Source organism: Lynx canadensis, chromosome E1, assembly GCF_007474595.2.
Source record: "Lynx canadensis isolate LIC74 chromosome E1, mLynCan4.pri.v2, whole genome shotgun sequence".
Lineage (NCBI taxonomy): Eukaryota > Metazoa > Chordata > Mammalia > Carnivora > Felidae > Lynx > Lynx canadensis.
In genome coordinates, this window is record NC_044316.2 from 15,237,951 (window position 1) to 15,249,177 (window position 11,227).

An 11,227-nucleotide genomic window follows, 5' to 3' on the forward strand; every position below is an offset into this window, starting at 1 on the left:
TCTCCCTCTCTCTCTGTCCCTCCCCTGCTTGCACTCTGTCTCTCTCTCTCTCTCTTTCTCTCAAAAATAAATAAAACATTAAAAAATTTTTGAAAAGAGGCAGTTTTTTTTGCAATATGATTTGTTACCTAATCAATAAGGTCATTCATTTTTCACATTTCTGGGAAGTATACCAAAAAGGCTTCCTAAGATTTATCATATTATTAGGGGTGCCTGGGTGACTCAGTCGGTTAAGCATCTGACTCTTGGTTTTGGCTCAGGTCATGATCTCACAGTTTCGTGAGTTTGAGCCCCACATTGGGCTCTGTGCTCTCTCTCTCTCTCTCTGCCCCTCCCCTGCTCACGCTGTCTCTGTCTGTCTCAAAAATAATAAACTTAGGGGTGCCTGGGTGGCGCAGTCGGTTAAAGCGTCCGACTTCAGCCAGGTCACGATCTCGCAGTCCGTGAGTTCGAGCCCCGCGTCAGGCTCTGGGCTGATGGCTCGGAGCCTGGAGCCTGTTTCCGATTCTGTGTCTCCCTCTCTCTCTGCCCCTCCCCCGTTCATGCTCTGTCTCTCTCTGTCCCAAAAATAAATAAATGTTGAAAAAATAATAATAAACTTAAAGTAAAAAAAAAAAGATTTATCATATTGTTAATTACACCTACTACTTTTTCCCTTGAGATACCAGCTTAATCTGATATTCTCAGAAAGATACTTTTCGAGGAAAAAGTGAAATATTAATTTCAACATGTATTTGCTTCTCTCTACACACACACACGTACACAATTATAGCTTTAATCTTACTTTAAATATTTTTCCAACAAAACCTTGAAACTGCTATTAGCTCATTCATTTTATGGGAAATTTACACTATATAACCTAAGTGGCAATATCAGTTCTTGTTGTCATCCCTACCAGCCAAATTAGACTTCATTTCTGTTAAAAAGAGACTGGCTTTAAATATATATACGTATGATAATATAGAAATGATAACATGCATTCCTGGGACATACTTGAGTTGTAACTCGAGGACTAACAGATAAGGCACAGAGCCTTGCCATGAATTTGACACTTGAATGAAATAATACGCCTTCACATTTCTTATCAACTCTCTTCTTATCAACACTTTGCCCACAGGGACTTTCCTTCAGGGAAGGCAACAGTCTGAGATTGAAGAGACTGTGGGTATTAAATGAGTAGTGTTATCACTTCAACTGCCTCACTTTATGAGACATCGGAAGGAAGAACTTCCCAACACAGGCCAATCTTGCTTCTGCTACCATACTTCGTTCTTGACGAAATTATGTGTAGTTCACTGACAGACGTGAATCCCTCCAGTGGGGTTTTGGTGCCCCGATACCGAGGTTTCTGTCCCTTTGTCTAGTGCCTATGGGTTTTTCCAGCCCAGAGCAACATCCCACCATAAAATTAAGATGTGTTAGACTAACACATGTATTTCTTCTGCAAAATGGAGGAGAGGCAATTTGAAAGGGGAGGTGGGGAGGAAGGACTGGCCCAGTCACAGCTGCAGGGCAGATGGGTTTCAGGAAAGAGTACACATTGAATCTGGGAACAAATTCTTTAAAACTGCATGTGCCGAGGGGTCCCTGTGAAATCTTCTTGTACGCCTAGGGGAATGCATACTCCCGACAGAAATGTGATATGATTAAAGCACAATCACGTCTTAAAATTTCTCAAGTTGAGGAGGTGTTCTCACGTTTCTTCACCAAAACATTACAATTTTACTTTAAAAAAAGAGAGGCATCTCTAAGTTTTGTTTCTTTAAAGATAATTTATTGTTAAATGAAGAAGTCACAAAGCAAAATGGAATGGGACAGATGTCAAGATAAATTGAAAAAGTAGTTTTTGTCAAATGCTCTTCTGGATCTCCTAAGGTTAGAAACAGGAAAAGAGTTGAATGAAAAGGTAATCGTTCTTTTTAACAGGTCTGAATTTGAAAAGAAAACAACTTTTGTCCGAAAATACAAATCCGCTTTATTACATGAAAGCTATAAGTTAAGAGACTGAGAAAAAAGACTTTTTTTTTTTTTTTAAGTAGGCTCCACGCCCAACGTGGGGCTCAAATTCACGACCCTGAGATCAAGAGTCGCGTGCTCTTCCTACTGAGCGAGCCAGGTGCCCCAAAGACTTTTTACTTAATAAGTAAACTGTATCTCTCAGATATGCTTAGGAATGTTTGGTTTTAATGAGCAAGTTTTAGAAATCATTGCTTCCACCTTGTAAACTAACACAAATCCACCAAAGATCAACGTCATTGATTCACCAAAGTGTCCCATCACATCTTCATATGCTTCCTTTCTTGCAACTTGCAGAAAGCAGGTATGAAGAAAAAGAGAAGGTGAGAAAGATCTACAGTTGGTTCCCTAGTGAATAACTTAAAACCTGCTTTTCCATTTGTATTACACATTCACAATCGATCCCTTCTACTTACTTTACTGATACATTTCAGATTCTCTCCACACCTAGAATGATTTTCCTGAACTTAACCCAACCCCCAAAACAAACAAGTCTCGTATGGACATCTCAAAGCGCGGCTGTGTTCAAAGGCTATGTTCTCCCACATGTCTCTCCTGCCATGCTGTCCACAGTACTGTTCTGAGTTCATTCAAGTGTCCCCACTGGGCCAGAGCAAAGCCTTGGGAATTCTCTTAACATAACTTAAAAATTACATTTACCACTTGTCTTCAATGATAAGATTATGAAATCAGAGAGGAAAATTCGTGTTTGTCAAGAAATGCCAGGTAATTTTCCAGAAGCAGACAGTACTTGTTACTCTGCATGACGGAGCGGGGTGTGGAATCCCAGGGGGCCCCTTTACGGGTTCCGGCTCAACTTCGCTACGGCACACTCAGGACCATGGACCCGACCACGGGTTCCACCGAGAGATGCGTCCAAACAGGGGCACGACAGACTAAACATTGTTAAAGCTGAAGAGGACACCGGACAGATTGTCTCGAGGGGCTTCCGATAACGTTAAAGGAGAGTGATTATCAGCACACCTGCTCTCCTCAGAACAAAGGTCCCTGCTGTGGCTCCAGGGTACTTACAGAGTTGTCAATTTCGCTCTCAGGACACACAGAAACCATCGACAGAAACCCAAAGATACAGCGGGAATCCGGATTTACGATACCCTATAACCCTCGAGCACATGAGAGAACGTGGTTGTATTCAAAGGAAATATCCGTGGAATGTTCTTTCCAATAGTGGAAGATCAAAAGCCATCTGCCACCTTCTTCACTCAAAAACCTCAGGGAGAGGCAGGAAGAAGTACACGCTGGGGCAGGGAGGAGGCAGGGTGGGCAGGGAGCAGAAGCCAGAGACAGCCTGGCCCACCGCACCCTCCGGCCCATCGGCCATTTCTGCTTCTGAGGCCAGTTCAGCCGAATTCATGAAGTGTCTTCCGTCCGCACCTAATGCCCTGATTGTCACTTACACTAAAATAAGCACTTTCGAGAAATATGTACCATCGTGACAGTGCCTGGGTTTTGGAGTTTGACTTGTGACATTAACCCCCTATCCTGAAGTCACCCTTCCGTCACCCGGAGGGGGTTGGAGTGATTTTCTCGCTTTTGGGCTTAGACCTAAGGCACTGGTGGAATTCTCTGCAGTGTGGACGCCGTCAGTCAAAGTCTGAAAAGCAGTTGACCCAGGATCCCTGGAGAGAGGACAACCATCCTGATGAAACAGATTACCAGAAACATCTACCTCTGTCCCCTCCCAGACAGCGACAAGTCCTAGGTGTGGCCGTCCATTCCCACCGTGAGCAAAACTCCCTCGTGGAATCCCCAAAAGTAGTTTCCCTAAGCATTCTTTAAAAATGCTGTTTCTCTCAAAAGGGCCCTCTGCTATGTTTTGCCTTATGAAAAAATAGGAAAGTATTTGGAAACCCCAAAATACATATCAGGAGAGTTACACAAGCCTGTGGACACATTACCAGATGCCAAGGGTTCAAGGCGCTTTGCCAGAGCCCAAGCTTGGAACTAATGGGTGGAAGGAATAAGAACAAAGCCGTTGCTCTCAAATTGGCCAGTTTGACCTGACTCTCCTGAAGAGGTGAGAGCAGGGTGAAACAAACTTTCTTTCTTTCTTTCTTTCTTTCTTTCTTTCTTTCTTTCTTTCTTTCTTTCTTTCTTTCAAGGCAACTTATATTGTGGTTTGGGGTTTTTTGATATCATGAAAAAGATTTCGAGAATTCCGAGAGTTTTGGTGAACAGGAAATACAAATGGAAATGGAAAAAAAATATGGCATGAAGCTCGGCTCTCCACAGATTGAACCCATATGGATGTCACAGCTCACTGAATTAGCACCGCTTTCAGGGAAGACACCTCAGGCTGAAATGTCTCCAAACTCACTTTTTCCGTCCCAGAAACTTTCTCCACGGTCTTCCTCAGGCCAGCTGACCAATAGAAGAAGAGCTCGCTCCTCCCTCCCTATTTCAAACTGGGGCCGTTTTCCTTTTGCTTCAGTTGGCTTCCTGTTTTCTCATCAGATTGAGACTTTGGGGAAACCAGGCAGCAGCAAACTAACAATATACTCCTTTTGAAAACAATTTGACCATTTGTATAAACCAAATTCTCTCAATGGTTCTATTACGATGCCGTGACATTTTTTTCCTTCCCCGGGCTGGGCTTAGAGGTGTCTCTAGGTCAGACTCCTCTGGGGCACGAGCCACGAGCCACACTCGAGGGCAAGGGAGGAGCTGGTCCAACCCCACCCAGGCTTGAGTCAGCACTCGTCCGAGAGGCAATCACTGCCCAGGAGCTCTGTGGCCTCGAGCTCCACGCTGGACAGGAACCTCCTCAGTGTCTTGCGGCAGTTGTAATCCAGAGTGGTGGTGTAGACGGTCTTGGGGTACTTGGGGTAGACGATGGTGGTGCTGAGGAAGCGGGTGGGCTTGTGGCGGGGTTCGAAGCGCACCTCGGCCTTATAGTTGCGCCACGTGCAGTTGGGGATGCAGGTGACTGTCTGGCTGCAGGAGGTCACTGCCAGGCCCAGGGGCAGGTGGACATCGTCAATGAAGTGCCTCTCTGAGTCGTACTTGACCGAAGAAGTGTACCTGGGAGGGAGATATAAGGCAGCACGAAGCCGTTCCCCTTGAGCTTGGGGCTCAGGGGTCCCTACCGTGACCTTGATCCTCTCGTGTGGTGCAAACCTTGAGATGTGGCTACTCTGGTCAGAAGCAGCAAGGAGCTGAAGCACTTACTGTGTGGTACAGTTCTAAGCACTTCACTTCCAGGATCTAATTTAACTGAACCGACTACCCTGGGAGAGAAAACGGAGGTGCAGAGGTCAAGGTCACAGTGGGAGTGAGTAGTGGGGCAGGGGTTTACATGCAGGTGTGCAAGATCCCAAAGTTTACCCTGCATGCACTATTTCCCTTTGCGGGCAGCAGCCCCTGGAGTCCAAGAGTTTTGGTGAATTTAAGCGAGGAGAGCTTGGTCACCTTACTTCCCCAAGCCTTGGTTCCTCTTTCTGCAAAAGGTGCCCAATAAGAACGGAGCAGAGTATTAACACGCAGCAAGTGCTGTTGGTGGTATAACAAGGTGGATTCTACCTTTACTAGGGGTGAATGGTTTGTATTCTCTGTCCCCTGAAGTCACCATCAGCTTGCTTGCTTGCTTTATTCCTTCCTTCCTTTCTTTTTTTTAATGTAAGCTTTATGCCCAACGTGGGGCTTGAACTCACAACCCTGAGATCAAGAGTCACACGCTCTACGCTCTACCAACTGAGCCAGCCAGGCACGCCCACCATCAGTTCTTTAATGAGAGGATGACGGAACCCAGGAATCCTGAATGCTGGTTCTGAAAGTTCAGTGATACCAAGTACTTGTACTTGGTCCAAACTTGGCCTTCGGTTTGGAGACCCCCTCAAACCAGAGACTCCGATATCTGACCTTATCAATCAAAGCCAATTACAGTCTTGATTTCTATAAAATAAATTAACATCCATATTCTACTTTTTTTTTTTTAAGTCCTTCTTTGGTAATTTGGAACCTACCTTTTTTCTTTTCTTTTTTTTTTTTTCTTAAATGTAAGCAAAGCATTAGTTCATTTTACTGAGTAATTATGGCAGCTTCATAGATCTTGAAATAAGAATGAGCGTCACACAGCATTACCCACACCAGTGCCCCCTACCCACCGGTCAGGGGGTAAGAATTAGCATTCTTTTCAATGGAGAGGATGAAAACACGTATTCTCCTTAGGCAAGTAGGTTAGAGGCTGGTGGAAGCTAATGTCATGAAGTCATGTCCTCATTTTGTTCAAAATACAAGCTCCCCAGGAATAAAGGACTGAACCGCTCACCTCCAAACTGGTGAGCCGCCTTTGTTCCCCGTAAAAGGGCCCTTTGTATTAAGGGAACTGAGACTCCAGCAAAAAACCCACCAGCTACCAAAAGTAAAATTCCTTTCTCTGAAAAGACAGATCTTTAACAGAGGCTCTCAGTGAATCTCTGCCCCCAGGTAATCCTGGATGAGATAAATTCCCAAAGGAAGAATGGTACTTTCAGATTGCAAGTGAAATTGTAATTGGAGACAAGGTTATTGCACCTTGAGGCAGGGGTGGGGAATGGGGGTGGGGGGAGCAGCTTCTGAAAGAGGAATTATTTTATTACAAAATTGTAAATATCTGATGGTCATGATACACAAAGTGCAAAAAGCAAGGGGTGGACTTTTTGTATAACACGATCTCGTTTTTATTTTAAGAGCTGTGTCTATGTATTTAATTGGTGAGAATACACAAAGAAATCCGAAATGGTACCCAATAAACTATGAAAAGTCTTTGGCACACTTTTGTGGTTAACTCATTTTTTAAAATAACAAGCATTACTTTCTGGACCAAAACATGAAAAGTGACAAAATCCAATCAGACCAGGGCCTGCTATATTTACCTTACTTCTGTCGGTGGTAAGGGGTCAAACTCCACTCCTTCGCCAAAGGACAGGGGGCAGAGCCTTGGCGAGCAGGCGAAGGCCAGGGGGCTGGGGAGAGATGCTGGATTCTGTGAGGATGGAGAAGGCAGTTAGACCACAGGCCAGTCTGACGCATCCCCCACAGAGGTCCTGGCTCTGAGCTTCCTGCTGATGGACCCGACTGTGGTCTGTGTCCTCCTCCTGGCAACGATGCCGGAGAAGGGCTGCCCCACAGCACGGGAAGAGCTCTGCATGGGGAGCCAGGAGATCTGGGTCACATCCCATGCTCTGTCACTTTATCTGCACACCAAGGGGATGCCCCTTTCCATCACTGAGGTTTTGTGAAAGGCTGAGGAGCTCAGTGTCACAACCTTGGTCAGACCCTGGGGCTGCTGCGTCATCGCACGGCAAGGCGATGAGAAAACCTCGATGAACTGGGGCCTCACTAACCAGAACCCTCAATTACGTGTCCCCCAACGCTGTCATTGTCTCAGCAATACTTCAGAAAAGGCCAAAACAAAACAAAACTAAACTCTACCAGCATTTTTTTCACACTGGAAGATTCCAACTTCCCCGCCGCCTTCTCTGCCTCTGGGACTGCTAGATTTACACCCAACAAAGATGCAGAGATCCATAAACTCACTGGTAAGATGAACACCCTAAAGGTCTCGACCCCACCTTCCACCATTCAGAAACCAGAGCACGGCATTCCTGGAGGTTAACGGGCTTCTAGCCTGCACCAAGCCCCGAACTCTGATTCATCAAGTAGCCTGAGTAAGGGGAACAGTCCCGTCCTAGACACGGGGGCTACTTTTCACCCGATTTGACTGGAATTGGGCTTCTGTGTTAAGTGTTCACGGGAAGCAGCCTTTTGGAGTCCCGGGTTTACAAGCGATCTGTCATTTTCTCTGCCTAATTTGAGAGTAGGAGCCACACTCCGGCCAGGATGTGGAGGTGGCGGCCCGGCCCCCACATCTTCCAGGATAGAGAAGGAAGCAGACATTTTTAGAAGGTAGGCTCTAAGACGGTTATCATGTTACCCAGGCAGAGTGTCAAGTGAGGGTGTAGGGTAGAAACACCAAAGTCAAAGGGGACCATGGTAGGTGAGGGAGGGGCAAAGGGTCCAGCTCCTGAACTGGGTGGAGAGCTTAAGAAGCCTTGGCTGGGGGAGGGGCTGTGGTTGGGAACTAAGGTCTGTGGGCGGGGGGAGGAGGGGCAGGGGAAGGTGTGGGCACTGGCTGCTGCAGAGCTGCGGAAACAGCCCCCAAGTGGTGGCAGGGAGGCCTACTCTGTCCCCAGCTCTCCTCAACCCAGGGAGCGCCTTCAGGCAGTGCTGAGGGCGGCAGGACGCAGGATGACAGGGAGTGGAGGTGTTCAACTCTTAACACTCACACTGCAGCCAGGAATCCACACAAGCACTCAGTTCTCTTGCCCCTGCCTTGCCTTCTCAGCTGCCTCACCCTGCCCACTCAACAGACACTCCCTGAGCACACCCCTTGGCCCAGGTCCAGGCTGGGGACGGTGAACGCAGCAGGAGTTCCAACAGACGCTTGAACAAGGTGCCGGCAGGGAACGGGGACCACGCCACTGATTTGGCCTGGCTCAGGGAAGCATCGAGGAAGGCTTCCCAGAGGAGGTGACAAGTTGGGCTTGAAGGGCCAGCAGAGCTCTGATAGGTCAAAAAGGCAGCTGGGTGTTGGGGGAGGTTGGAGGGGATGGGCTCAGAGGGAAAAAACATGCCAGGTAGAGGGAGCAGCATCGGAGGCACCAATGCATGTATCTGCCTAAGGTCAGGGGTGTGCCAGACAGCAAGGGTTCTGTGCCTTCCAACGGAAATGAGAGAGTACACGGAGGTCTCTGAGACAGGGTCAGTGGGGCAAGAATCCCACGCCCATGAAAGTGCATAGGTCTTTAAGGAACAGCAGGAGCCACTGACAACTCCACCCCCCCCCACCCGGAGAGGCTGTAAATACCCATCCCCAAGGGGAAGGGAGGGGGGCTGAGAGCCCCACTTTGGGCCTCGGCTCTAGGCAGGATGTGGCTTCCCATGAGCTCTAGGGAAAGGCAATAAACACCACCTGAGTGATTCCTGAGGCAAAAAAGTCTAGGTGTTTTTTCTTTAAATACAAATTTTGAAATAAAAGAAAAGAACTCCTTTTTGAAAGTTTCCTCCCACCCATCTAGAGTCAGACAGGGGTTAGGTGACAGGACAAGGTGGGGGAGGGGACACCAGGAGGCCAGAAGCTCACGGGGTAACTTTTCTCAAAGGCTGTCTTCCACGCCACTGACATGGTCCCCAAAGGCTGCCCGCCCCCTTTCTCCCTGAATCAGGGAGCTGAAGCACACCCTTCTCCCCCAAGACCAGCCAGGAGGAGCCAGGCCCTCGGGAGGCGCCCCCCGGTAGGGGCAGAGCCGGGTGGGGACGGGTGGCGGAGGTGCCAGGCCCGCAGTACGGAGGAGGCTGGGGTTCCTTCTCCGTGTCCCGGGCCCCTCTCCGGCCGGACCCGGGCGGGAATGTGGCCGAGTTGTAGACTCGCAGTCCCTGGGGCCGCCACCCCGAAGAGAGGAGGCGGCGGCGCGCCTCTCCCGGGGCTCCCGCGCCTCCCAGGCGATGACAATTTTCCAGCCACCGGCTCCAGCTGGCCAGGCTCTCGCCGCGCTCCCGCCCCGGGCTCCCGGCGATGGCCACGCCGTCCCGACGGGCGGGTGGCGGCGCCGACAGCGCGCCCCGAGCGGGCCGGCGGGGCTGGCCGATGGCCCCTCGGGAACCGGCTGCGGGTGGGATGGGGAGGGAAGGGGCCGGAGCGGAGCCACTCACCGGGGCTGCTGGGGTCGCCACCGCGTCGGGCTCCAGCGTCCCGGGTGCCGGCGCGCGCTCCCCGCCGCTGCCACCGCCCCCGGCCGCCGCGAGCCCCCAGTGGCTGGGGCTGGGGCTGGGGGGCAGCCCCGAGTCCGGACTGTCCAGGACGCCGTCGCCCTTCTTTTTCGTGTCCACGAGCTCGGGCACATCCTGCAGGCTCAGCCGGCCCACCATGGCTGTGAGCGCGCCGGGGCCGGGGGCCGCGGGCGAGCGAGGGGCGCGAGGAGCTCACACGCGGGCCGGGGCCGCTGCCCGCCCGGCCGCCCTCCCTGCCGGCTGCCCGTGCGCCGTCCGGGTCTCGCCGGCAGCCGCGCTCCGGGCCCCGCCCTCCGCCCCGCCCCGCCCCGCCCGGCGCGCGGGGCCCGACCCGCACTGGCCCAGCTGCGAGCCTCGGCGCCAGGGGCCGCTGCGCTCCCGCCTTGCGTCGCCCGCGCGGCGCTCCGCACCGCAGCCCGGCCCGCCCGCAGCTGCCGGTCCGGGCGTGCCGGCAGCGCCGGGCGGGCCTCGCAGCGGGAGGAAAGGCGTCCCGGCCCCGACCGGCCCCGCGCCCCGCTACAGGTGCTGCAGCCTGCTCGCCCCAGGCTCCCGATGGCGCCTTGTTCCCTGGCCTTGGCCCCGCAGAGCCCGGCGGGCGCTAGTCCTGGCGGTGGGGGGGAGCCAGAGTTGAGTCCCGGCCTGTAGAGAGGCCTGGGGAGCCGGCCGAACCCAGCGAGCAAACAACTGGAAATTATTAATAGTTAATGCTCTTCGTATGGCTCCAGCCGCCTCTTGGCTCAGCAGGGCGGGCTCTCAGTGTGTCTCTGGCTCTCATTTCTGCCCCGGAGGGAAAGAGGACCTACTCCGAGTATCCTCAGGAGATTCGGGGGTGGGGAGACCCCACCCCCTGGCCTGGCTGCTCTGCTGAACAGGCTGTGACCACACCAGACAGGGAAATTCTGCAGTGGGCGCGAACCGGAACCTTGAAGGACTTGGACAAGCTCAGCAGGCTGCCCACGGGCTGTCCGGGGGGCCGGGGGCTTTCCGGTGGGGGCCACAGCTTCTCATTCATGGCAGTTCCTTTCTAAAAACCAGACTGGGGGATTGCTCCCTCCTTTGGCTTGACAGAGAGGCCCTGAGTGGGAACTCGTTTCAATAGCTGTCAGCTGTAGCTATTCTCAAATCTAGTGCTTTTGCTCACAGAGACCTCCGTGATTTATCAGTTACGTATTGGAAGCTCTCACCCCCACCAGCCCCCCTACCCTGGGAGTTTCTGATGGGTGTTTAGCTCAGGGCCTCAAGCAGGAGGTGTGCCTAGACCTAGCTGGCAGGTGCCAGCTCTGGGCGGAGGTGTGTCCTGGCCGGAGGAGAGGCGAGCTCTGTGCATGCCCCACGATGGCAGCCAGTCCGCATCCTGGCAAAAACAAAGGATACTTGTCCTGCCTGGGACCTGTTAAAGTCAGAATCTAAAGTGAGTAGA

At 51.4% G+C, this 11,227-nt stretch overlaps 1 protein-coding gene and 1 non-coding gene across 2 annotated transcripts; both read right to left on the reverse strand.

The window, feature by feature from the left end:
* Window positions 1-1,752: 1,752 nt before the first annotated feature.
* Window positions 1,753-10,042, reverse strand: RFLNB (refilin B). Its single transcript, XM_030296526.1, has 3 exons — window positions 9,730-10,042; window positions 6,891-7,000; window positions 1,753-5,058 (listed from the first exon to the last, which is right to left on the reverse strand). The coding sequence occupies exons 1-3, from the start codon at window positions 9,943-9,945 to the stop codon at window positions 4,728-4,730; spliced, it is 657 nt and encodes a 218-aa protein (XP_030152386.1). The 5' UTR covers window positions 9,946-10,042; the 3' UTR covers window positions 1,753-4,727.
* On the reverse strand, window positions 5,663-5,742 carry TRNAK-CUU. The gene has a single exon. It is a non-coding gene; the product is annotated as a tRNA-Lys (tRNA).
* Window positions 10,043-11,227: the final 1,185 nt, after the last annotated feature.

Excerpts from the sequence above, each read along its gene's own strand:
- RFLNB (XM_030296526.1), bottom strand. The coding sequence starts at position 9,945 with ATGGTGGGCCGGCTGAGCCTGCAGGATGTGCCCGAGCTCGTGGACACG. Across the intron at positions 7,001-9,729 it reads TGGCGACCCCAGCAGCCCCG|AATCCAGCATCTCTCCCCAG; the intron begins GTGAGTGGCTCC and ends CCATCCTCACAG. Across the intron at positions 5,059-6,890 it reads TTACCACCGACAGAAGTAAG|GTACACTTCTTCGGTCAAGT; the intron begins GTAAATATAGCA and ends TCTCCCTCCCAG.